General features: G+C 40.2%; 1 protein-coding gene across 2 annotated transcripts in view; it reads right to left on the bottom strand.

Moving 5' to 3' along the window:
- Positions 1 to 25,932, bottom strand: part of OXSR1 (oxidative stress responsive kinase 1) — an 89,013-nt gene extending 63,081 nt beyond the window's left edge. The window contains exons 1-2 of one of the 2 annotated variants that reach the window (XM_006077012.4): positions 25,500 to 25,932; positions 5,857 to 5,969 (exon numbers count right to left, since the gene is read on the bottom strand). In XM_006077012.4, coding sequence (XP_006077074.1) covers positions 5,857 to 5,969; positions 25,500 to 25,569 — 183 coding nt within the window. In that variant the 5' untranslated portion in view covers positions 25,570 to 25,932. Of the gene's footprint in view, positions 1 to 5,856; positions 5,970 to 25,499 lie in introns of those variants that run through there. The other variant, XM_025272781.3, reaches the window with a different exon arrangement.
- Positions 25,933 to 26,586: the final 654 nt, after the last annotated feature.

Raw genomic sequence — 26,586 nt, 5'->3', positions numbered from 1 at the left:
TAAAAACACCAAATCACCCTGCCAATCTCAGCCAAAATACCACTTCCACCCAGCTTCCCAGGTTTAGTGACATGTCCCTTCTCTTGGCTTCTAAGCTCTATGCACATCTCCTTACATTATAGCACATATGTATGGATACAAAATCGGATGCTTATTTGCCTGTCTTCCCCTGTGGAACTGAGAACGTCAACCAAGCAAATACTTAAAAGTGGATTCCTACACATGGAGGCAATTATCATACCATACTGTAGTTGCCTGTTTATTTTTCTGCATCCCTCACAAAACTGTAAGCTCAATGAGAGATCAGACTCTGTATTACTAGCACTTATCATTGTGCTTGGCACACAGTCTACCCTCAATAAATATTTGCTGAATGAATGAAATCCTACAGCACTTTATACAGCTTTTTACTTATTGATGTAAATAAGCCCTACACCCTTGGTATTTGTTCAGTAAGATCAACTGTGTAAAAGTTGCTCCAAATCCCTGATTCATAAGAAGTGTTCAACGAAAGGGATTCCTTCTCTTCTCATCTTCTCTACTCGAATGTAAGTTCTTTTATGGCAAGGACTTTGTTGTGTGCATTTTTGCTACCCACTAAGTTACTAGCACAGTCTTCTGTACTAAAAGCTAAGTAAATACGAAGGATAAGGAAGAGGAACTAAAGTAATAAACACCTGCCTATTGGCACAGTTATATGGGACTTGAATAGATAAGATATGTACACATAAGAGGGAATGTACAGGACAGCATATACATGCCAAACGAGGTAAATGTTACAAGAATTCCAGAGGAAAGAACAGTTAAAGCAAGAAGTCTTCATACAGTGGGCGGGAACTACGTTTGTGTTTTACAAGATGTGGGATATTATAGCAGTACAAGGTGCAAAGCACATAAAATTACAGAAAAAAAGAAAAGGATGAAATATGCAAGACAGATTTTAGACACAGGAGTAAACCTGTCTAAACACAGGTCATGCTTTCAACAGAAATTTACCAAGTGCCCACCTTATGCCAGGTGCAGTACTCATATAATGATGAACCTTCATGAAACTTACGGTCTGGTGAAGAAGTCAGACAAATACTAATTTACAATACATAGGAATAAAGTCTGACAGAAGAAGTACTAAATACTATATGATTTCACTGAAGAGGTGATTCATCCAAAATTAGGACTGACAATCAGGGAAACCTTCCTATAAAGAGTTTTACTTACACTGACATTACAATCCTGTTGCGTGCTTAAGCGCTCAGGTGTGTCCAGTTCTTTGCGACCCCATGGACCATAGCCCACCAGGCTCCTCTGTCCATGGGATTTCCCAGGAAAGAACACTTGAGTGGTTGCCATTTCCTACTCGAGGGGATCTTCTCAACTCAGGGATAGAACCCACCTCTTCTGCACTGAAGGAGGATTCTTTACCACTGAGCCATAGGAAAGGCCAACATTAAAATAGGAAAAATAAATATGTTTTTATGGGTTTTCATTGTTTAATTACCTGGGACCGTATCATAAGTCCCAGGTAATTATAACTGTGTTCAAGAATTTAGGATTCAACACATACCCCAATGTTTACTGTACCACTATTTATAATAGCCAGGACATGGAAGCAACCAAGATGTACACTGACAGATGAATAAAGAAATTGTGGTAGGCCTTCCCTGGTGGTCCAGTGGTTAAGAACCTGCCTTCCAATGCAGGAGACATGGGTTTGATCCCTGGTCAGGGAACTAAGATGCCATATGCCACGGGGTAATTAAGCCTGCACGCTGCAACAAAGATCCCACGCGCCTCATTCTGACTCAAATTTCCCAGCAGCTTCCTCAACACTCGTAAGTGCTTCCACTCCTAGTCATGAAAATGCTTTCCTGACAGTCCTATATGTCTGCTAGTACCAGATCTTTGTCTGGAATTTTTAGTGCTCCACCTCAGGCTTTCTAAAGCCATGTTTTAATGACCATTGTTCACTCCTTTTTAAAACTCATTCATCTTGATTTCTATTCTTTGCCCTCTGGCTTTCTTTTTCCTTTTTTTAAAATTTATTTATTTCTTAATTGAAGGTAATTGCTTTACAGAATTTTGTTGCTTTCTGTCAAATATCAACAAGAATAAGCCATAGGTATATGTATGTCCCCTCCCTCTTGAACCTCCCTCCCGTCCCACCCCTCTAGATTGTCACAGAGCCTGTTTGAGTTCCCCGAGTCATATAGTAAATTCCCACTGGCTATCTATTTTACCTATGGTATCATAAGTTTTCATGTTACTCTTTCCATATATCTCACTCTCTCCTCCCCTCTTCCCATGTCCAGAAGTCTATTCTCTGTCTGTTTCTCCATTGCTGCCCTGCAAATAAATTCTTCAGTGCCATCTTTCTAGATTCCATATATATGTGTTAGTACATGATATTTACCTTTCTCTGACTTACTTCACTCTGTATAACAGGCTCTAAGTTCGTCCACCTCATTAAAACTGACTCAAATGCATTCCTTTTCATGGCTGAGTAATAGTCCACTGTATATATGCACCACAGCTTCTTTATCCATTCATCTGTTAATAAACACTAGGTTGCATCTACGTTCTAACTACTATAAATAGTGTTGCAATCCCCCTGGTTTTCTAATTACTCCAACATAGTTGATTTTCCTTCACTTCACACTACTGAGTCATTCCCCAAGTAATGTTAATTTATTCATTCATTTATTCAGAGTGAACAGTCTCTGCCATCATGAAGTACTCATTCTAGAACTAACAACTTTCCCATCTATAAAATTTTGACAGAATTTGTGTCTTTCTTTCCATTGTCATTCCCTAAATTTAGAGTCTCAATATCTCTTTGTGCAATCCAGTGTTCCTCAACCTATGAGATGCAACTCATATGGGTTATTAAACAAACTTAGTGAATCACATTAAAAATAGACGAAAATAGGATAAAAAATCAGAGTGCATTCCACATAATTAAGAACTGTTTTATGAAAACGTCTCAGTTACATTAATATATATATAATATATATTTTATCAACATATTCATAACGTTATTAGATAATATGCTATCCTTTGCTGATTTTAAACCCCCGATCAGCAGGGTCTCCATCTCTGCCTCTTCAAAGTCTTCCCAGCCCAGGTGTCCCAGGACACAAACATCTCCACAAAGGCCTTCATTTTCATAACTGGGAGTTCGCTTCTACCTTGTACTTCAACATAGTATTCAAACTTTTCCGAGGCACTGTCACACTCTGCCTTGTACAGCAGACAAGAATCTTAACTCTTCAACCAGATTGTGAGCTTTATGATAGAAGAAAAGACATTTTAAGCCTATTAATGGTCCCCTCAGATGTTTGTCCAATGAATCTAGTCCAAGCATTTATCAGAGGAGAGAAAAATCTCAATCATCTGCATTCTATGCCTTTCCTAGAGTCTGTGAGTAAAATCTCTGGAGAAAATAAATGTAGTACTATCTGACAGCTGGTTTTGTGATCACACTTTTTGCAAAGGTTGTCAGAGAAGAAAACATTTTGACTAGAGAAAGGAGTAATATACTGCCTTCTCACTAGTAACTGTCACACACAATACACACCTGTAATTGGTTTACATCAGTACTCTCTGGAGAACCCAGAGCATCCTTTCTGCATTATAATGAAGACAGTTTTGAAAAAAAAATCTTACAATCACAACATCAAAAGTTGAGTATACTGAGCTGATAATTTTTTTAAAAGATAAATTGAAGGCCTTTGTATCTTTTAGATACAGAGCCACTGGCACTTAGATCTCAAGTCCTAACACTACCACAAATACCACAAATCAGGCATTCTTTTATATTTCTGATGCTTGTTCAGGGTTGATTGGAATCCTACCTGCATATGCACCAATTATTTAAAGAAAGCCAATTATTTTAAAGTCACTTTAAATCACTTCCCTCATCTTTATTATTTGTTGATTTGCAAATACTATATATGCAATGTAAAGATTTCTGGAATATGTAGACAAATTTCATAAAGGTCTAACCAATTTCTTTCCTTTTACTAAGCTATATCAAATTTGCATTCCTCTAAAAGTAAGGCCTTAGTGTAATAACACAAATATTACTTTCAAGAATGTCAAATGATATTTGAGAAGAGATGCTCTTTACACTTTTGAACTAAGATTTAATCATTTTATTAGTATTTTATGAAGTTAAAAAAAATAGTAGACTTGAGTCATAAAAACCTGATTTTTTAGTCCAGACTCTCTGTTGCTTATCATGATTTAATTCCCTCATCTACAGAGGAGAGCTACTACCTATCTCAGAGATGTTTATGAGGTTAAAGTACACTTTAACGCCTAGGACTGAAAAGGTGTTTGCCATTACCATCATATGAATGTAGTCAAGTTATTTAAACTTTGAGCCTTAGTTGCTTTAGTCATAAAGTAGTAAATAATAACACTTTCATTCTTCTTTATACCATCCTTATGGATTATGAAAATTAACTGGCAAATGATAGGAATTCATATTGGACTTCTCAAATTCCAGTGTTAATAAATGGATTAAAAATACTGTTTTTCTTTAATAAGAATTAGTTTACAATTTAGGCCTCTGTTATGATCACTGCAGTTCACATGTCCAAGTGGTGCTCTAAGGTCCTTCTTGGCAGCTGTAAACCCAAGTTCGCCACATAGTGTTTCAATCAGCATCTCCTTCCAAGTACATGTTCTCTCACTGAACAGCTCAAGATCACTCTAGCAACCCAGTTCTTCAGCTTCTGCATATGCGTTACCAATTCCTGAAGAAATACATCTGCCTCATCTGCTGAAAGGTCGATATATAATTATATTATCTCTATATCACAGTTACACTACAAATTAAACCCAATCTGAGACAATGGAAAAAAATTCTGGACTGACAAATCATCCCAGTCCTAGTTTCTGCCCTTTCTACTATAACTGTACATGATTCTTAGAGAAATTATTTAACAATTTAACAATATTAGTTCACATCTGAGTGGTGGTTTATGGTTTTCCAGTACTGTATCATTTGATCTTCAAGAAAAACCTCATGAGGTATACAAAGCAGAAGCAGATAGATATATTTCCATTTTAAGCCAAAGAAGTTGAGGATTTGAAAAATCAAATGATGTGGAAAAACTATCTTATTTCACTTGCTGAATACTTACTACATACTACATACTTAAAACTACTCTAGGTGTCATGGAGTACAAAGAACTGCAAAACAATCCCTGTGTTGATGGTTCGTAACACCGCAGAAATCTCATACAGCTGTAGATTCTTGGGGCCCCCTTTCTTCTTCCTGACCTTTGGAGGAGCTAATGCTGCTGGGTCATTCTATCTCCATCCTGCATCAATGGTCAGAATGTAGATTGAGCCCACATTCCTAGAAGGCCAAAGCCCTTTAAAGGATGCTCCATTTGACCCAGGAATCACAACTGCATGATACTATTTTAAAGAGAGAAAGAAGTAAGCAAGCATTGTTTATAACAATAAAGAGGACACAAAAATCATTCAGTACCAGAGAACAGGTTAGATGAAATATTCAACAGAACACTACATACCTATTGAAAACTATATTCATATTTATAGACATAGAATTCTACGATAAATTTTTTAAAGACAAGAACAAGTATATGATATTATCATCATAAAAATACAAAGATGACTAAATGTGCACTTATAGCACATTTAGTGTCAACCTCAGAATGAGAGAATTGTAACTAATTTTCTTCCTCTCTAGTTACTTGGATTTTATGAATTTTACAATAAGCAATACTTATTAATGAAGAAATCACAAGTTTATTTTTAAAAAAGTAAAAAACTTCAAGTTATTTCCCACTCTAACATGAATATACAAGAAATATGAGAAGTGCATACCAGGAGTTCATCCATGCTAGTCTGACATTTCTCAAGGTTTATCCGTTTGATTGCCACTTTCTCCTTTTTAGGGGCACAATACGCTGCTTGGACCACAGCCGTTGCTCCACTCCCTAAAGATAAATAAATAAAACGAGTAAATAAAAAGAGGCAGTGATTACAAGACATTTCTGACTCCTACACAATTTAAGGGGACACAATTTAAACAAAAGAATAATTCTTAACTTGTTCTTAACGCTCAACAACAGATGCAGAGAAACACTCTGAAAAGTAGGGTGTCAGTAAAAGCAAAAGTCTTGACCATTCACAGAACTATCAATAAATACCAGCACACACACACTGAAATAAAAATCGTTAGACTTCTAGAAGTTCTAGAATATTACAGTATAGGCTCACATTTCCCTGCTCTTCTCTTCTAAATACAACTAAATATCGTAGAAATAATTCAACAGACAATCATAAAGATAATCTGAAACAGACAATCCGAGAGGTAGAAAGAAGTAGATGGACTGGCTAGGACCCTCAGGATGTGCAGAAAAGCATCATTGTGAGCTCCCTGGGTTTTTATCTCCTACCTATCCAGGAGTGGACACCAGAAGAGCTTGCCTCCCAGAACCACCAACCAGGATAGAAAGACAAATAAACAAACAAATGCGAAACATCCTTTCTGGACAAAGTACTGTGAAAGGGGAAGCTCAGTAGCGATCTAGAAGACAATTTCTCAAACCCCATCGGGACAACCCAGCCAGTCCACAGCATCAGCATCAGCAGCGTCTGCACCCCACACCCAGAGAATGGTAGACCAGATTCACCAAAGGGACAACTAGTTCCCTGCCCCACACCTGGGGTGGGGGCTGGGGGGCTGGGGGAACTGAACAGACACCCACTGGTCAGTCCAGGTAACACCTGTAGAGATTAAACAGGAGTCCCTGCGGGGCAGAAGAATAAAGCAGAAGAGAAGAGCACTGCCAGAACTCTGAAAACTCAAGTATCACAGGAATTACAGAGCTCACAAAAGTAGGCCAGGACTTACACACTAAACCCAAGCAGAGTAACTGCCTACTCAAATAGAAATTTTAAATAGGATCAGGAGTCTCCTAACATTAATATCCTAAACATCCAGAATATAATTTAAAAAAAGAAAATCACATTGTCACAACAAGAGCCAGGAAAAACACACTTGAATGAGAAGACAATCACACTGATGCAAACACCAAAATGAATCACTAGTTGGAATTTCTGACAAGAATTTTAAAGTAGCCATCACAAAAATGCTTCAATAAACAGTTAAGAATTATCTGAAAACAAATTTTAAAAATATAAAAATCTCAACAAAGAAAGAGAAGTTATTTTTTTTTAAAGTACCAACTGAAAATTACACAACTGAAACATATAATTTCCAAAAAAAAACTTCCTGGAGAAGCTCAATAGAAAAATAAAGATAAAATAAGATAAATTTAGTGAACTTGAGGATAAAGTCAATAGTTTTACTCAATTTAAAACAGAGAGACTAAAAAAAAAAAAAGAACAGAGCCTCAGGGAGAAATGGGATAATAGTAAAAAATCTAAAATCCCTGTGGTAGGTGGAATAATTAACCAACCCCCTCTCCAAAGATAACCACATTCTAATCCTTCAGACTAGTAAATGTTACCATAAATGGCAAAGTTCAGTTCAGTTCGGTTCAGTCCCTCAGTCGTGTCCGACTCTTTGCGACCCCATGAATCACAGCACGCCAGGCCTCCCTGCCCATCACCAACTCCCGGAGTTCACTCAGATTCACGCCCATCGAGTCAGTGATGCCATCCAGCTATCTCATTCTCTGTCGTCCCCTTTTCCTCCTGCCCCCAATCCCTCCCAGCATCAGAGTCTCTTCCAATGAGTCAACTCTTTGGATGAGGTGGCCAAAGTACTGGAGTTTCAGCTTTAGCATCGTTCCTTCCAAAGAAATCCCAGGGCTGATCTCCTTCAGAATGGACTGGTTGGTCTCCTTGCAGTCCAAGGGACTCTCAAGAGTCTTCTCCAACACCACAGTTCAAAACCATCAATTCTTTGGCACTCAGCTTTCTTCACAGTCCAACTCTCACATCCATACATGACCACAGGAAAAACCACAGCCTTGACTAGACGGACCTTTGTTGGCAAAGTAATGTCTCTGCTTTTGAATATGCTATCTAGGTTGGTCATAACTTTCCTTCCAAGGAGTAAGCGTCTTTTCATTTCATGGCTGCAATCACCATCTGCAGTGATTTTGGAGCCCCCAAAAATAAAGTCTGACACTGTTTCCACTGCTTCCCCATCTATTTCCCATGAAGTGATGGGACCAGATGCCATGATCTTCATTTTCTGAATGTTGAGCTTTAAGCCAACTTTTTCACTCTCCTCTTTCACCTTCATCAAGAGGCTTTTTAGTTCCTCTTCACTTTCTGCCATAAGGGTGGTATCATCTGCATATCTGAGGTTATTGATATTTCTCCTGGCATAGAAAAAGGCTATGCTTTTTCCTTGATTCCAGCTTGTGCTTCTTCCAGCCCAGCGTTTCTCATGATGTACTCTGCATATAAGTTAAATAAACAGGGTGACAATATACAGCCTTGACGAACTCCTTTTCCTATTTGGAACCAGTCTGTTGTTCCGTGTCCAGTTCTAACTGTTGCTTCCTGACCTGCATACAGGTTTCTCAACCGGCAGGTCAGGTGGTCTGGTATTCCCATCTCTTGAAGAATTTTCCACAGTTTATTGTGATCCACACAGTCAAAGGCTTTGGCATAGACTATAAAGCAGAAATAGATGTTTTTCTGGAACTCTCTTGCTTTTTCCATGATCCAGCGGATGTTGGCAATTGGATCTCTGGTTCCTCTGCCTTTTCTAAAACTAGCTTGAACATCTGGAAGTTCACGGTTCATGTATTGCTGAAGCCTGGCTTGGAGAATTTTGAGCATTACTTTACTAGATGAGTGCAGTTGTGCGGTATTTTGAGCATTCTTTGACACTGCCTTTCTTTGGGATTGGAATGACCTTTTTGGGATTGGAACTGACCTTTTCCAGTCCTGTGGCCACTGCTGAGTTTTCCAAATTTGCTGGCATATTGAGTGCGGCACTTTCACAGCATCATCTTTCAGGATTTGAAATAGCTCAACTGGAATTCCATCACCTCCACTAGCTTTGTTCGTAGTGATGTTTCCTAAGGCCCACTTGACTTCACATTCCAGGATGTCTGGCTCTAGGTATAAACGGCAAAAAGACTTTGCAAATGTTATTAAAATAAGGGTGGAAAGATGATCCCAGATTATCTGGGTGAGCCCAATGTAATCACAAGGGTCTTTATAGAAGAGGCACAGGAGTGTCAAGTCAGAGAAGGTGAAGCAATGAAAGCAAAAGTCAGAGTAATGGGACCATAAGCCAAGGAGCAAGTACTGATACATGCAACAACATGCATGAACATTGAAAACACACTATGTGATATAAAGCAATCACAAAAAACCACATATTCTATGACTCTATATCTATGCAATATCCAGAATAGGCAAATCCATAAATGCAGAAAACAGATTAGTGGTTACCAAAGGCTAGGGGAAGAGGAGAATGGGAGGTTACTGCTTAATGGGTACGATTTCCCTCTGGGGTGAGGAAAATGATCTGGAATAAGACAATGAAGATGGATGCAAAACACTGCAAATATACTAAAAAAGAAAAAAACACTAAGTTTTACACTTAGAAATGGTTCAGTCAGTTCATTCGCTCACTCATTTCCAACTCTTTGTGACCCTATTGGACTGCAGCACGTCAGGCTTCCCTGTCCATCACCAACCCCTGGAGCTTGCTCAAACTCATGTCCATCGAGCCAGTGATGCCATCCAACCATCTTATCTTCTGTCATTGCCTTCTCCTCCTGCCTTCAATCTTTCCTGAATTAAGGGTCTTTTCCAATGAGTCAGTTCTTCGCATCAGGTGGCCAAAATATTGGCATTTCAGCTGCAACATCAGTCCTTCCAATGAACACCCAGGACTGATCTCCTTTAGGATTGACTGGTTGGATCTCCTTACAGTCCAAGGGACTCTCAAGAGTCTTCTCCAACACTACAGTTCAAAGCATCAATTCTTCAGTACTCAGCTGTCTTTACAGTCCAGCTCTCACATCCATACAGGACTACTGGAAAAACCATTGCTTTGACTAGATGGACCTTTGTTGGCAAAGCAATGTCTCTGCTTTTTAATATGCTCTCTAGGTTGGTCATAGCTTTTCTTCCAAGGTGCAAGCGTCTTTTAATTTCATGGCTGCAGTCACCATCTTCAGTGATTCTGGAGCCCAAGAAAATAAAGTCTGTCATTGTTTCCACTGACCAGATGCAATGACCTTCGTTTTTCTGAATGCTGAGTTTTAAGCCAGCTTTTTTACTCTCCTCTTTCACTTTCATCAAGAGGTTCTTTAGTTCTTCTTCACTTCCTCCCATAAGGGTAGTATCATCTGCATATCTGAGGTTATTGATATTGCATATCTCCTGGCAATCTTGATTCCAGCTTGTGCTTCATCCAGCCCAGCATTTCACATGATGTATTCTGCATATAAGTTAAATAAACAGGGTGACAATATACAGCCTTGACGTACTCCTTTCCCAATTTGGAACCAGTTCATTGTTCCATGTTCAGTTCTAACTGTTGCTTCTTGACCTGCAGATCTGTGAGGAGGCAGGTCAGGTGGTCTGAGATTCCCATCTCTTGAAGAATTTTTCCAGAGTTTGTCGTGATCCACACAGTCAAAGGCTTTGGCGTAGTCAATAAAGCAGATGTAGACGTTTTCCTGGAACTCTCTTGCTTTTTCAATGATCCAATAGATGATGGCAATTTGATCTCTGGTTCCCCTGCCTTTTCTTTTTTTTTTAAATTAAGTTATTTATCTTAATTGGTCCCCTGCCTTTTCTAAATCCAGCTTGAACATCTGGAAGTTCACAGTTCACGTACTGTTGAGACCTGGCTTGGAGAATTTTGAGCATTACTTTGCCAGTGTGTGAGATGAGTGCAGCTGTGCAGTAGTTTGAACATTCTTTGGAACTAACTTTCTTTGGGACTGGAATTAAAAACTGACCTTTTCCAGTCCTGCGGCCACTGCTGAGTTTTCCAAATTTGCTGGCATATTGAGTGCAGCACTTTCACAGCATCATCTTTTAGGATATGAAATAGCTCAACTTAAATTCCATCAGTTCCACTAGCTTTGTTCGTAGAGATGCCTTCTAAGGCCCACTTGACTTCTCATTCCAGGATATCTGGCTGTAGGTGAGTGATCACACCATCGTGGTTATCTGGGTCCTGATCTGTTTTGTATAGTTCTTCTGTGTATTCTTGCCACCTCTTCTTAATATCTTCTGTTTCTGTTAGGTCCATACCATTTCTGTCCTTTATTGTGCCCATCTTTGCATGAAATGTTTCCTTGGCATCTCTTATTTTCTTGAAGAGATCTCTAGTCTTTCCCATTCTGTTGTTTTCCTCTAATTTCTTTGCACTGATCAGAAGGAAGGCTTTCTTATCTCTCCTTGGTATTCTCTGGAACTCTGCATTCAGATGGGTTTATCCTTCCTTTTCTCCTTTGAGTTTTGCTTCTCTTTTCTCAGCTATTTGTAAGATCTCCTCAGACAACCATTTTGCCTTTTTGCATTTCTTTTTCTTGGGGACAGTCTTGATCACTGCCTCCTGTACAATGTCATGAACCTCCATCCATAGTTCTTCAGGCACTCTATCAGATCTAATCCCTTGAATCTATTCGTCACTTCCACTGTATAATCATAAGGGATTTAAGTCATATCTGAATTGTCTAGTGGTTTTCCCTACTTTCTTCAATTTAAGTCTGAACTTTGCAATAAGGAGCTTATGATCTGAGCCACAGTCAGCTCCAAGTCTTATTTCTGCTGACTGTATGGAGTTTCTCTATCTTTGGCTGCAAAGAATATAATCAATCTGATTTCAGTACTGACCATCTAGTGATGTCCATGTGTAGAGTCATCTCTTGTGTTGCTGGAAGAAGGTATTTGCAATGACCAGTGAGTTCCCTTGGAAAAACTCTGTTAGCCTTTACCCTGCTTTATTTTGTATTCCAAGGCCAATCTTGCCTGTTACTTCAGGTATCTCTTGACTTCCTACTTTTGCATTCCAGGCCCCTATGATGAAAAGGACATTTTTTTTTTTGATGTTAGTTATAGAAGGTCTTGTAGGTCTTCATAGAACCATTCAACGTAATCTTCTTCAGCATTAGTGTTTGGGGGATAGACTTAAATTACTGTGATATTGAATGGTTTGCCTCAGAAATGAACAGAGATCATTCTGTCATTTTTGAGACTGCACCCAAGTACTGCATTTCTGACTCTTTTGTTGACTCTGAGAGCTACTCCATTTCTTCTAAGGGATTCTTACCCACAGTAATAGATATAATGGTCATTTGAAGTAAAATGGTTAGTTTTATGTTATGTGACATATCTTGATCTGTTTTAAAAAGAACTACTAACAACTTTAACTCATAATTCAACAAATTAGAAAAAATAGAAGCAGGAATATTTTCCAGCTCATTTAATGAAGCCAGTATTACAAACACCAAAAGTAAACAAAGACGTCACAAGAAAAAAAAAACCTACAAATACCTTCCATGAATTTAGCTGCAAAATCCTTAACAAAATATCAGCTAATTGAATCCAGCAATTCAGCAATTCCAGAGCAGTATGTATTTCAGCTATGCTACTTGGGTGTAATATTAAAAACAAACAAAGCACACAGTGTAATACACTACATCAACAGGCTAAAGAAGAAACGTCATAAGATCGTATCAACTGATGCAAAAAAATTTTTTAAAGATCCAAAAGCATTCATGATTAAAAAAAAAAATTTTCAGTAAACAAGGCTTAGAGGGGAATTTCTTCAACCTCATAAAGAACATCTACAGAAAAAAGTTACAGCTAACATCATACTGAAGAAAGACTGGCTTCCCTCTAAGATTGAGAAAAAGGCAAGGATGTTCATTCTTACCACTTTTATTCAATATATCACTGGAAGTCCTAGACAACACAATAAAGCATGAAAAAGAAATAAAAGGTATCCAGATTAGATTGGGTTTCCCTGATGGCTCAGATGGTAAAGAATCTGCCTGCAATGCAGGAGACCCAAGTTCAATCCCTGGGTCAGGAAGATCCCCTGGAGAAGGAAGTGACAACCCACTCCAGTATTGTTGCCCGGAGAATCCCATGGACAGAGGAGTCTGGAGAGTCCCAGTCCATGAGGTCACAAAGAGCTGGATACAACTGAGTGACTAAAACTTTCACTTTCAGATGAGAAAAAAATAAATCTGTCCCTGTTTGTAGAGGTTGTGACTGTCCACATAAGAAAAGCTTCTGCAACTAATAAGAGAGCTTAGCAAGGTTGCAAGATAAAAGATCAACCCACAAAAATCAACTGCATTTCTAGATACTAACAATAAAGTAGAAACCAAAATCTTAAAACAGTATCATTTACAAGTTCCCCCAAAGTGAAACAAGAACAAAATCTGTATGCCGAAAATCATAAAACACCAAACAAAACAAAAAAGACCTAAATAATTGGAGAGATACCATGTTCATGAATTAGAAAAATCAATGTAGTAAAGATGTCAGTACTCTCCTAATTGACTTTAAACAGGTTTAATGAAATTCCTATTAAAATCCTCACAAGGTATTTTGCACACATAGACAAGCTTATTCCAAGGGTTTTTTTTTGTTTGTTTTCCATTTTAAAATGTATATGAAAAAGGAAGGCCCTCAAATAACCAACAGAATAGTAAAGAAGATGAATGAAGTTGAAGTATTCATACAACCCAATTTAAAGACACATTATATAGTTACAGTAATCAAGACAGTATGGTATAAGAAGAGGGACAGATACACAGACATACATACACGTCAGAACAGAGACCCAGAAACAGATTCACACAAATGCAACACAGTGATTTTTGACAAAGGCACAAAAGCAATTCAACAGAGATGGGATAACCTAACAGAATGGCTAAAGTAAAATTTCTTAGAATTTTTAATTAATTTATTTTTGGCTGTGCTGGATCTTCATTGCTGCTCGGGCTTTTCTCTAGTTGTGGTGAGTAAAGATTCCCTTCCAGGGGATCTTCCCAACCCACAGATCAAACCCAGGTCTCTCACGTCTCCTGCATTGGCACGCAGGTTCTTTACCACCTCAACTTTACATTTTCTTTACTGTTCTGTGCACCTTGGTACACAGACTTCTCACTGCAGTGGCTTCTCTTGTTGTGGAGCATGGGCTCTGGGGCATTTGGGCTTCAGCAGCTGTGGCATGTGGGCTCGGCAGTTACGGCTCCCAGGCTCTAGAGCCCAGGTTCAGCAGTTGTGGCATATCGGCTTAGTTGCTCTGCAGCACGTGGGATCTTCCCAGATCAGCGATCGAACCTGATTAGGAATCAGGTATTTCCTGCATTGGCAGGTGAATTCTTTACCAGGGAGGCCCTAAAAAAAATTTTTTTAAGTGATAACACCAAATGCTGATGACGTGGTAAAACTGCATCATTCATACATTTTAGGTGGAAATATAAAATGTGGTATAGTCACTCTGGAAAATAGTTTGACCATTTCTTTTAAAACTAAAAAAAAAAAAAAAAAAAAGAATTTGTACAACTTGGCATTTATATGCCTGGTATTTATCTGAGATAAATTAAAACATGTTCACACAGAAACTTGCATATAAATATTCACAGCAGCTTTACTCATAACAGCTAAAAACTGGAAACTACCCAAATATCCTTTAATAGGAGAACGGTTAAACATATGGTACATCCACACAGAGGAATACCACTCAGTAAGAAAAATGAACAAACTGTTGATATGCACAATTACTTGGATGACCTCAAGGGCATTACACTGAGTGAAAAAAGCCAATCTCTTACTACTCAATTTACATGACACTCTTGAAATAACAAAAATATCAGCAATGGAGAATAGATTAGTGGTTGTCGGGGATAAGGGATGTGGGTAGACAGGCTGTGCATGCATGCCTGCTTCCGCTGTGTCTGACCCTTTGCGACCCTATGGACTGTAGCCCGCCAGGCTCCTCTGTCCATAAGGATTCTCTAGGCAAGAACAATGGAGTGGGTTGCCATTACCTCTTCCAGGGGATCTTCCCAACCCAGCGATCGAACCCAGGTCTCTCCTGTCTCCTGCACTGGTTTGCAGGTTCTTTACCACTAGCGCCACCTGGGAACCCTGGGTAGACAGGTTAGGATGGCTATAAAGGGGTAGCCTGAGAGACTGTGGTGGAATACAGTTCTGTATCTTGAATTTAGCGGTAGTTACACAACCATACGGGCTTCCCTGGTAGCTCAGACGGTAAAGCGTCTGCCTACAATGCGGGAGACCAGGGTTCGATCCCTGGGTCGGGAAGATCCCCTGGAGAAGGCAATGGCAACCCACTCCAGTACTCTTGCCTGGAAAATCCCATGGACAGAGGAGCCTGGTAGGCTACAGTCCATGGGGTCGCAAAGAGTCGGACACGACTGAGCAACTTCACTTCACACAACCATACATTTGTAATAAAACTGCACAGAACCATACACGCATGCACACAAATGAGTACAGTACACATATAGTTAGCTATGAGTAAGTTCCACAGATAGCAAAAAAAAAAAAAAAAAAAAAAAAAAAAAAAAAACCTGCCTAAGTTTCAATCTATTTGTTAATCTTAATAATCTTCATACTCCATTTGCACAATATCACCCCTCAGATTACTAAACCATAGCCACTACTTGATACTGTACTTTATGACAGTTTAACACTTTGATTTACTTTCCATATCCCAGATGCAATTTAGTTTATCTCCATGCCTCTGGGCAAGCCATCCACCTTGTTCCCAACATATTAATCCATACCTTCCCCTCCTTTTAAACCACAATTCAAAACTCACCTAACTTCAGGAAGCTCCATGGAAAACACACTTAGATTCAAACTTTAGCTCCACTACCATTAGCACAATAACTCTGGGTTCTCTGAATATATGCTTGGAAATACTAGTGGTAAAGAACCTGCCTGCCTGCTGATTCAGGAAACATAAGAGACGCAGGTTCGATCCCTGGGAGGGGAAGATGCCCTGGAGAAGGCAAGGCAACCCCCTCCAGTATTCTTGCCTGGAGAATCCCATGGCCAGAGGAGCCTGGTGGGCTCCAGTCCATGCGGTTGCAAAGAGTTGGACACGACTGAAATGACTTAGCAAGCATGAAGTGAAGCAATGTTCAATAAATGTCATTATTGTTCATTTATTTACCTATTATCTTAGACGTTTAACTGTCAAAAAACATAGCTGTGTCCCCCCAAGAATTTGGCATAGGGAAGGTTTATCATGCTTCTAAAGTAAGTGAATCTTTACCAAAACGTGTGAGGATAAATTATCCTCACCAACTCCCCATCTTCACCCATACCATTTAAATTGTAGTTTTTTCCCCCTGTTTTAATAACCAGTTCTCCTGCACATACAGCCTTGGATAGAGATGAACTGTAAACAATAAAAAGAAAAAATGTGCAAATCATTAAACCTTTCCCCCTTCCTCTCCATTTTCTCATCTTCTTTCCAAATAAAAAGGTAATTTCACCAAAATGTTGACAAAAGAAGGTATAGGGAAAAAAAATATTGAAAGCATGTTGTATTTTATATGACACATTCTACTCAAATTTGCATTTTATTAAGGTAAGTACTGTGTGATACATATTTTCTCTTTCTCTTCTTTAGAGCAGGTTCCTTCATGAGGAATTTTTTAAACCTTAAGTCAACTTACTGGATTTCAACCATTTTTTCTTAAACAGAATCAAATTAGAAACCATCAGGACATACTGCACATGTGTGTGCTTAGCCACTCAGTTGTGTCCGACTCTTGGCGACCCCATGGACTGTAGCCTGCCTGGCTCCTCTGTCAATGGGGATTCTCCAGGCAAGAATACTGGAGTGGGTTGCTATGCCCTTCTCCAGGGAATCCTCCCAACCCAGGATCAAACCCAGGTCTCCCACATCGCAGGCGGATTCTTGACCATCTGAGCCACCAGGGAAGCCCAAGAATACTGGAGTGCGTAGCCCATCCCTTCTACACGGGATCTTCCCAACCCAGGAATTGAACCAGGGTCCCCTGCATTGCAGACAGATTCTTTACCAGCAGAGCTACCAGGGAAGTCCATATTGCACATAATAAAAGTAAATATTATCTATCAACTATACTTCAATAAAATTAAAATGCAAATATCATCTTGTAAAACTTTTATCTCAGTGTAAATACACACACAAATATGTAAATGGTATCTGTTAGGAATGGTTTAGCCAAAGTGTGAAAGTTACTGTTCTAATGCCCTCAAATAAGCACTGGCCTAATATGAAGAATAATATAACGGAAAATAATTGTAAAACAATATAAAACCATTTCCAATAAAGCATCCTGATTCCTAAGTCCATCCTCCGCACACCGTCCCCCAGGTCCCCACTCTTCCGCTCTTCTGTCCTCTTCGAGCTGATTCTTTAACTGCTGCATTAGTGTACATTACATACCAGAACGGATCAAAGTGCAAAATCATGACTGAGCTTTCTTCAGAAATCCTTCAAACTGGGTAATGTTATCCCTTGAGACAGAAAAGGAGCTGCCCAAAGGCATGAGGGGAACTAAAAAAATTTAGTTCCAGTCTCTCTCCACTTAACTAGATCCTGAAATAAAGAGTAAGAAAAATATGGATTTATTCCTACCTATGAGGAAAAAATAAATCAAATGAACCAAATCAACTGCAGATATTTTTCCCCCAAAATTCTGACCAACCATCACTATAACAGATATGTATTATAAAGATTTTAAGTATTTTTTAGTAAGGGTTTACACAGCCACTAAGGAGCTAGTCCAGGCTGGTCATTCTGAAAGATGACTAAGGTGTTTTCACCTGAACCATGGAAAGCACAAAAATATACAATTTTGTAAACCTTTTTCTCAATTAGCCCTCTTGTCAGAGTCATAATGAAAATTAAAACTCCTTTACAGAAACACCTGTAAGGGCAGTCATTATCATAAAAATCATGTTTGTTCTCTATACAAAGATGGAAATAAAGTCGCTTTGCCATATGCTCTGAATTCAAGCAGCCCGATGGTTTTACAATGAATCATCTCTCTCGTTTACTCTGGTGATTTCTATCTCAATGGATAGTAACCCCATCTTTCCGGATGCTCCTGCCAAAAAATCTTGGATACGTCTCACATCTAATCCAAAGGCATATCTCTAACTTCAAAATATATTATACCAGCATCTTACCGCTCCTCATCACCTCCATCACTACCTCTCTCCCTCAGATAACCTCCCCTTCCACCCCTATACCCTCACAAAACTATTATCCACCTAGCAGCCTAGGTAATCCTTGTAAAACTTTATGTGAAGCAAAAGCCAGGACTTACTAGGCTTCATACCATCTGACAGCCAGGACCATCCATTCCTACCACTTTACTCTCCTGATCCTTCAGCCTTGTTCCCCTCTGCTCCAGCCACCCTTGTCTCCTTACTCCTTAGTCACAGAAGCGTGCTCCTTCTCCAAGACCTTTGCTCCTGCTGTTCCCTCTGCTTGGAACAAACTTCCTGCAGATAACCACAACACTCACTTCACCTCCTTCACGTCTTTCTGCAAATGTCACCTTCTCAGGAAGGCTTTCCTTGACCTACTTAAAACTCATCTCTATCCCCAGGGGTTCCCATCCCTTCCCCTACTTTAATTTGTTCTTCATCACCACCAGATTAAAAAGTTCATAAAGGAAGGGATTTCTGTCTGCTTTGCTGCTGTTATCTCTAGCATCCAAAATAGTGTCTAACACACAAGAGGAAGTCAGTAAATATTTGGTGAATGGATTAGTCAATCAAGTAGTAGCATGAATTTTCAAGAAAAAAAATCTGCTAACTTGAGGCAGAACAAACACAAAAATATCATAAAAATCATGCTTGTTCTCCATACAAAGATTTCATGGGCGTCACCTCATTATTACCGTCATAAGCACTGGTTAACACTTATTGAGCTCTTACCTTGTGTGCCAAATACTATGCTGAGCACTCTCTTTACTTGCATTTTTTTTTTCATCTAATTCTCACAATTATTCCATGAGTTAGGCATTATTGATCTTTACAAAGCAAGGCAAACAAAGGTAAGATAGGTCATTAATTACCGAGGGGCACAGAAGGGCCTAGAAACCAGAACTACATGATGTTTCAACACCATGCTCTTAACTGGTAGGCAACTGTCTCTTCAGATTAAAGCTAACATTTATTAACTGATTACTATGTGTCAGGTTAAATTATTATTATTACTTACAATGTCTTATTTATTTTAATTTGAAAAAACCAAAAACAAAAAAACACGAGGCCAACACTTTTAGTTGCCTATCCAACATACAATTTTCCCTTCTTTAATAACAGAACTTTGACCTACTTTGTCTGAAGTAATAATGTGCTTGGATAAAAAGCGTCATTTCATTTGCAAATGGCCCAATGACACAGTTCTGTCCAATAAAATGAAAATGTAAGTCACTGAGTAAGGCTTCCAGGAAAGAAAGCCCTTTGAAACGGAACCACCTGAGCTGTCACATGACTCTGTCCTTTCTCCATATTCTTCTGGTCTGGAACACAAGCACAAGGCTAGGGATGGAAGAACCATCTTGCAACTCTGAGAATGCAAGTCAATGCTAAGTGAAGTGGAGTGAAAAACCAGGAGTCTGGGTGCCCCATGGCACCTAGGCTGCCACTTCAGTTTCCTTGTCATATAAAGGAGTCAAAAAAGTATTTTACTAAGCCACTATTATTTGTTTTCCATTACAGAGAGTCAAATGCAATCCCTATTTGATACAACCCTATGAGGTTGTTGGCCCAATGTGGCTTCCTGAAAATGTTATCATAGTGAAGTCTTCCAATCAGGGGAGAAAATACACTAACCATTAAACATCACTCTATCAGTAGAACATGTCTTTCACATTAACGGAGGAGCTAGGGGTGGGATCCTGCAATCTGTACTTGGTAACTGATACTTTAGACATCAGATGTGTAGCTAGTGAACAACTGATGACAATTTAAAACGCGGGGAAGTAATAGAGAATAAACTTAGTGGAATGCCTTCACCAAAGTATCAAAGGTTGGTGAATCACAGCTTACTAAAAACAGATCTTAAAGAACAATTTTCTAAACCTAGGCTGAGGTAAACACTAAATATTTATTGAGGTTTTTCAAAATGCATGATAACAAAAGCAACATGGCAAAGCCCTTGTCAGACTGATTTCCCACTTTGCCACTATATTGTACTGTGGGCAATACAGGGCCTTACACAGCTGTACTATCATGTCCAGAATAAATCCCCAAAGTGATCGAAACTTGAATGAGATCTGGAAGTAAGAAGAAAAAGAAGCAGTGATGTTCCAATAAACATTACAACGGATTCAAAATACTACAAGATTACAAGTGTTAGAAGATTTCAAATCATGAGGCATTTCACATTTTATGGCAGTACCAAAAAGTAGGAAATGGAAGAAGGAGAAAAAAACAAAGAGACAACAATCATCAGTATGGAGTAATAAATACGAGCTAAAAGCTTCCTATAAACAATTACACTTGTAATTCCATAACAAATGTACCATTATTCCCATTTTACAGACAAAAACCAGAAACTAAAAACCAATAAATTGCCCAAGATCAGATAGGTAGCAAGAGGTAAAGCCAGGATTTGAATTCCAGGTCAGTCTAACCCCAAAGTCCATACTCTTCAGTTACTTCAACACCCAAGTACAGGAGAACACCTGGTCAGAAATCCTAATACAGCAGTAGAGACCAGGAAGGAGCGCAAAAACGCTGAAAAGATGAATGATTACTGTGAGACTAATACTACGTCTTTTACAAGTAATCCTAGAACTTAAACCCTTGCCAAAACACGCTTAAGATAATAGAATTTTTTAAAAGGAAGTCCTTTGAATTCCCAACCTATTATTTTTTTTTATGTTCTAGGAAGGGAATTTTCTTTTCTCTATAGGATTTTGCTAGAAAATGAGAGAACAAAACAACACGAGAAACTAACCCCACAAATACAGTTCTAAGGAGCACATGTAAAAAAAATTATAGTTCAAATAAATATATGTTTTGATAAGAAAGGAGACACCATTATATTATTTCCTTAAAATACAATCTTTGAAAACAGATATTCAAAAGATTCCCTCAAGCCTTTTTTTCCAGACTTTCATCATTTGTTTCCTGAAAAAAAGAGAGTATAATCTGGAGAAATTACAAAAATTCATTTTGAAAACTACTTACAGCTTATTACAAAATACTGTATTTCAAACATTTCAGCATGGAAGCAAAGTTAGAATACCTGTACAGTGCTTTACTGCTGCTTGTACTAAGCTGTAGTACAAAAAAGTTTTTCAAGGAAAAACTTTTTTTCCTCCCTTTTGAGAAGATGAAGTGAGACACAGTGTGTGAAGAGTGGAGTGGAAGTACATTAGGAACTTCTAGGAACTTATTAACGAGAAAGAGAACACTTTAAAAATGACAAAACAGGATACGCAAAAGAGAATAAATCTAACTAAAAGAGTTATCTACAAAAAATCTGCTCCAGTTTTTTTTTCCCATTGTAAGGATATTTCCTTTAAGGTGGGAGGATGACCACCATCGTTCAGTTACTTCCAAAAATCAATCAAAATGCAGATGCAAGGACAAGAATCCTGGATTGGGCAATAGTTGGACACCAGTCCTGACTGTGCCCATAACTAGTTCTGACTCTGGACATGCCATTTTACCTTTCTATGTCTGTGTCTTTGGGCTTCCCAGGTGGCTCAGGGCCTGCCAACGCAGGAGATGCAGGTTCAATTCCTGCATCTCCTGCACTTATAATATCTCTAAGTCTTCCAGTGTGGCTTATACTGTAACAAATCTGCCTGCAATGTGGGAGACCTGGGTTTGATCTCCGGGTTGGGAAGATGCCCTGGAGGAAGAAATGGCAACCCACTCCAGTATTCTTACCTGGAGAACCCATGAACAGAGGAGCCTGGGGGGGGCTACAGTCCCTGGGGTCACACGACTGAGTGACTGAGCATGCATGCACGCGCCTTTATCTGTAAAACCTTACTTCATGCCTTACAAAAAACTTAAAATACATCAGAGGACTAAATTTAAGGGCTCAAACTATAACTTAGAAGAAAACATAGGAAAAAAATGTTTGTGATGTTGGGCTAGTTAAGATTTCTTAGATACAAGACCAAAAGCACAATCAATAAAAGCAAAAATCAATAATCTCTATCAAAATTCAAAACTTTCATGCTTTAGCAGACACCATTAAGAAAATGATAAAATTGAGGTGGCGGTGGGGGGGAATGCTGTAATAAGGGAATTTCCTGGTGGTCCAATGGTTGGGACTGGGCTCTTTCACTGTCATGGGCCATGTTGGGTCTCTGGTCAGAGAACTAAAATCCAGCAAGTCCCGACTTCCTGCTGTCCCATCTAACCAAAGAAATGAAAAGACAGAGTAAATACCTGAAATCGTGTATCAGGTGAAGGACTCATATCCAGAATGAACAGACACCTAACACTCACACTCGCCTCTATAATTTAGTGAGAAGAGAACAACCCAGTGGACAACCTAAGCAGGAAAAAGATTGGAATAGACATTTCACCAAAGAACAGATATGAAAAGCTAATAAATAAGCACATGAAAGGATGCTCTCCATCATTAGTCATTAGGGAAATGCAAAACAAAGCCACAATCAGATATACTTCACATTCACTAGGATGGCTTTAATCAAAAAGACAGACAACAAATGCTGGCAAAGATGCAGAGAAAAGGGATCCTCATTCACGGCCGAAGGCAATGTAAAACGGCACAGTCACTTTGAAAAATTTGTTCCTTAAAAAGTTAAACATATAATAAATCTACCATATGACCCAGCAATTCCACTCAAGAAAAATGTAACATGTTCACCTGAAGATTTGATACAAAATGCTCACAGCAATATTATTCAAAATAGGCAAAAGGCGGAAGCAATCCAGTGTCCATCAAATGGTATCCAATAAAAAGAAATAATGTACTAATACAGGCAGCAATATGGATGAACCTCAAAAAACATTACACCAAGTAAAAGAAACCAAACACAAAAGATCACATATTATATGATCATATTTATGGGAAAATGTCCAGGAAAGACAAATCTATAGAGACAGAAAGTAGATTTGCAGTTGCCTTTGGCAGGGGGTGGAAACAGGGAGTGACTGCAAATGGACATGAGGCATCTTTTTGGAATGATGGAAATGTTCTAAAATTGGATTGTGGTGATGACTGAACAACTCTGTAAATTTATTAAACAAAAAAAAAACCAAAAACTATAGTACTGTACAGTTAAAACAGGTGGATTTTATAGTATATAAATTGTTTTTAAAAATGAAAAAATTTTATGCTATGTGAATGAACCAAAACACAAAACACTATACATTATACAATCCGATTTACATGACATGTCCAGAAAAGGCAAATCTATGGAGTTGGAAAGGTTTGCAATTGCCTGAAACTGGGGGTAGGAACAGGGATTAATTGTAAACAGGCGCGAGGGATCTCATTGGGATGATGAAAATATTCTAAAACTGGATTATACTGATTGGTGCACCACAATACATTCACTAAAATCATTTAATTTACACTTTAAAATGGGTTAATTTTATACTTAAAAAAATGGGTGAAATTATATCTCAGAGTAAAGTTATTTTAAAAATAAAGTGGTCAAATCACATGAGAGTTCTCAACTTTTGGAGTGAGATGATGACTAACCCTATCCCAGAGGGCTGAGCCTCCCTTTTGCTCACTCGCAGACACCCTATTGGTCTGAGAATAGCAAATCAACAAGTTTCTAAAGCTCTAGCGCCTTGTGCCACCTTATTATCAAAAGCATTAACAACCACAATGCTACTCGCCACCCTAGAAAGATGTACACCTTACCAGAAAGGTAAAGCAAAATTCCTCTTCTAAAATGACAGAGACCCCTTTTCCTTGCTTTTTTAGACATCATTTTGGAATCTCCCACTTAATCCTTTTTTTCAATATGAAACTCTGATGGAGGTACTCATAAACAGTCTTTAGAATGAACCAGTACACATCAAAGATACGGCACATAGTAAGGACCAGATCCATGAAGAGGCTTAAGGATAAAGACTGGATGTCTTCACATAAATCTTACCCCAGATTTGTTTTGATACAAGAAGCAAGTGGGGAAAAAAAAAAAAAAAAGAAATGTGACAAAGTTTCTCTAAACACTGGCACAATGCAATCAACACTCACTCCCCCCAACCCCCAAGACAGCTAAGAAGTTTTCAGCCACTCTTTGTTATAAAACTAATTTAGGACAGGATGCTGATCTAGCAAAGCAGACAATCTTCTTCCTCCAATACAAGGGGTCTGCTGATGTCCGTTGGCTCGAGCTTCTGCTCAGCTAAACCCACTCCCTTTTGATTTCTAAGATCACTAGATTATTGTTGTCCAACAAATACTTCCCTTATCCCCAGTCCCCACCCTCCCCCAATCACTGTGCCTCTCTGATAATTACTATTCATGTTTGTGCAAGCTTTGATCTCTGCCAGCTGGTATTCCCAGACCCCCTTCAAATCCATTCCACACACAACAGCCAGATTCATTGGATCATATCATGTCTCTGTTTGAAACCCTCCAAAAATACTTAAAATTTCAAAACACTCACCTTGGCTGAGAAGGTCCCTAAAATCTGGCTCCTCTCTTACCTTTCTAACCTTACCAGTCTTCTTTCGGGTCCTAAAACACATCAAGCTTTTTCCCTTCTCTGGGGCCTTTGCATTTCCTCATTTCTCAGTAAGGAACAATCTTCCCTTGGCCCTCAAGACTCTGTCATCCTTCAGAGCTCACCTTACATGTCGACACCTCAGAAAAAGCATCTTCCTTGAAATGGCCCCAACTAGGTCTCCACGTTATTCTCTCTCAGAACATCTTGCTTGTTTCCTTGCTAGCACCTACCAAAACCTGTAATTCTTTTTATTTGCCTACTTACGTCTACCTCCCTGGCTGGCAAGTCAATTCCAAGCAGTCCTAAGTTGGTCTACGTCGCTCAGTGCCGTACCTGCAGCTTTATCCGGAGAGGCTCCCCAGTTCCACCCGAGCAATGCCTGGCACTTCGTGGGGGTTCTCACGCGGATGCAGGACTGAACAGAAGCACCCTAACCTATCACCCCACAAAGAGATGACCAAGCCCGCAACTGCAATACCCCATTCCTCGCAAAGCCTTAAAGGCCTGTCCCACATCTTTACTTTTCTTTTTTCTCTCAGACACATCTGTGGCTCAGGTTCAAACATCTGTCGCCACACAAATCTCTGACGAGCCTCTCAGACCCCACCCCACCTCGCCGCACAGGCGCGCCTCTCAAAATCCCCTCCACGCCTTGCAGGAGCTGCACAAACCCTGAGCCTCACCCACGCGCCCTATCAACCCCCGGGCCACTCGAGCGCCCACGAATATCTGGGAGTCCTGCGCTCCCCGAGCTCCCGCGGGACCCCACGTTCCGGCGCGTCACCCGCCGCCCAGCGCGGCGCCTCCCTCCTCCGCGGCGCCAGCTCTCACCTATCACCTCCTGCAGCTCGTAATCGTCCCTGTTGATGGACCAGGGCAGGGCACTGGAGTCCTCGGTCATGACGGCGGCACGACACACGGTCTTCCCGCAAACTCACTGACCTCTCTCTTCTCCTCGCCGCACCTCTCCCCACCCCCAACCGCTGCCGCCGCGCCCCCACCAACCGCCTCGCGAACAGCCACGGGTCGGACGGCGCCTGGCGCTGGGTGGCCGCGCGGCAGAGCGGTGGGGGGCTCGAAGCACCCGCGAACCTCGCTTCTTTGCTACTCTGCGGCCGGCACTCCCCTCCCCGGCCCGGGTCCCGGCTTCGGCCTCCACGGCAGCAGCGACAAGAGCTTCGCCTGGGCCCAGCCCCTCTGTCCCGCCCTCCACCTCAGCCCCACGCACTGGCCAAACTTTCCCTTCTCCCTCCACCTGCCGACACGCAGCGCGCTGACGTCACCGCGTCGGGCATGCCCCCCACCTCGGCCCCGCCTCCAGCTGCCATTTCAAGTGTGGCTGGATAAGCAGCGAGCAAGAAGGAAGCCCGAAGAAGACGAATTTGATGGTGGAAGGGAAGAAATACTTTGAAAGGAGTTCAGCAAGGGCATCGGAAAGCCAGAAAAGAGCCGAAAGTAGCAGAGGTAGTAGCCACACTAAACATGGCGACCAAAGGGCAGCCTAGTGGAGGGGGCGGAGCCACTTCTGGCGGCGAGGGAACGTTGTCGTCTCCGTCGTCGCATTCATTGGCTTATTTGAGAAGGAATCAGAACGGCAGTAAGTGGGTGTGGACGTCAGTCATAAGTTAGTCCCGCCTCCACGCGCTGAGCGCGCTGTTCCGCGACAAGGCTCCGGTCCTGCAAGATCACGGTTACGCTACTCGCTTTGCACCGTTCTCCCAAGTGACGTCGCCACGTAACCGTCACACCCTCGAGACGTGCAAACGGCCCCGCAGGGTGTGGAGAAACCCGAGGGAGCAGCTGGGTGGGGTAGCCTTGGGGTGTGGACGACTGCCAACTGGAATAAAAGGTCTCGGTCCACGGGACAGAGTGGAACCGGAAGCTTGCCCCGTGACGACAATTTTTTTCCTAGGCGGAA

Source organism: Bubalus bubalis, chromosome 21, assembly GCF_019923935.1.
Source record: "Bubalus bubalis isolate 160015118507 breed Murrah chromosome 21, NDDB_SH_1, whole genome shotgun sequence".
NCBI lineage: Eukaryota > Metazoa > Chordata > Mammalia > Artiodactyla > Bovidae > Bubalus > Bubalus bubalis.
This window is presented reverse-complemented; position numbering and strand designations above follow the sequence as displayed.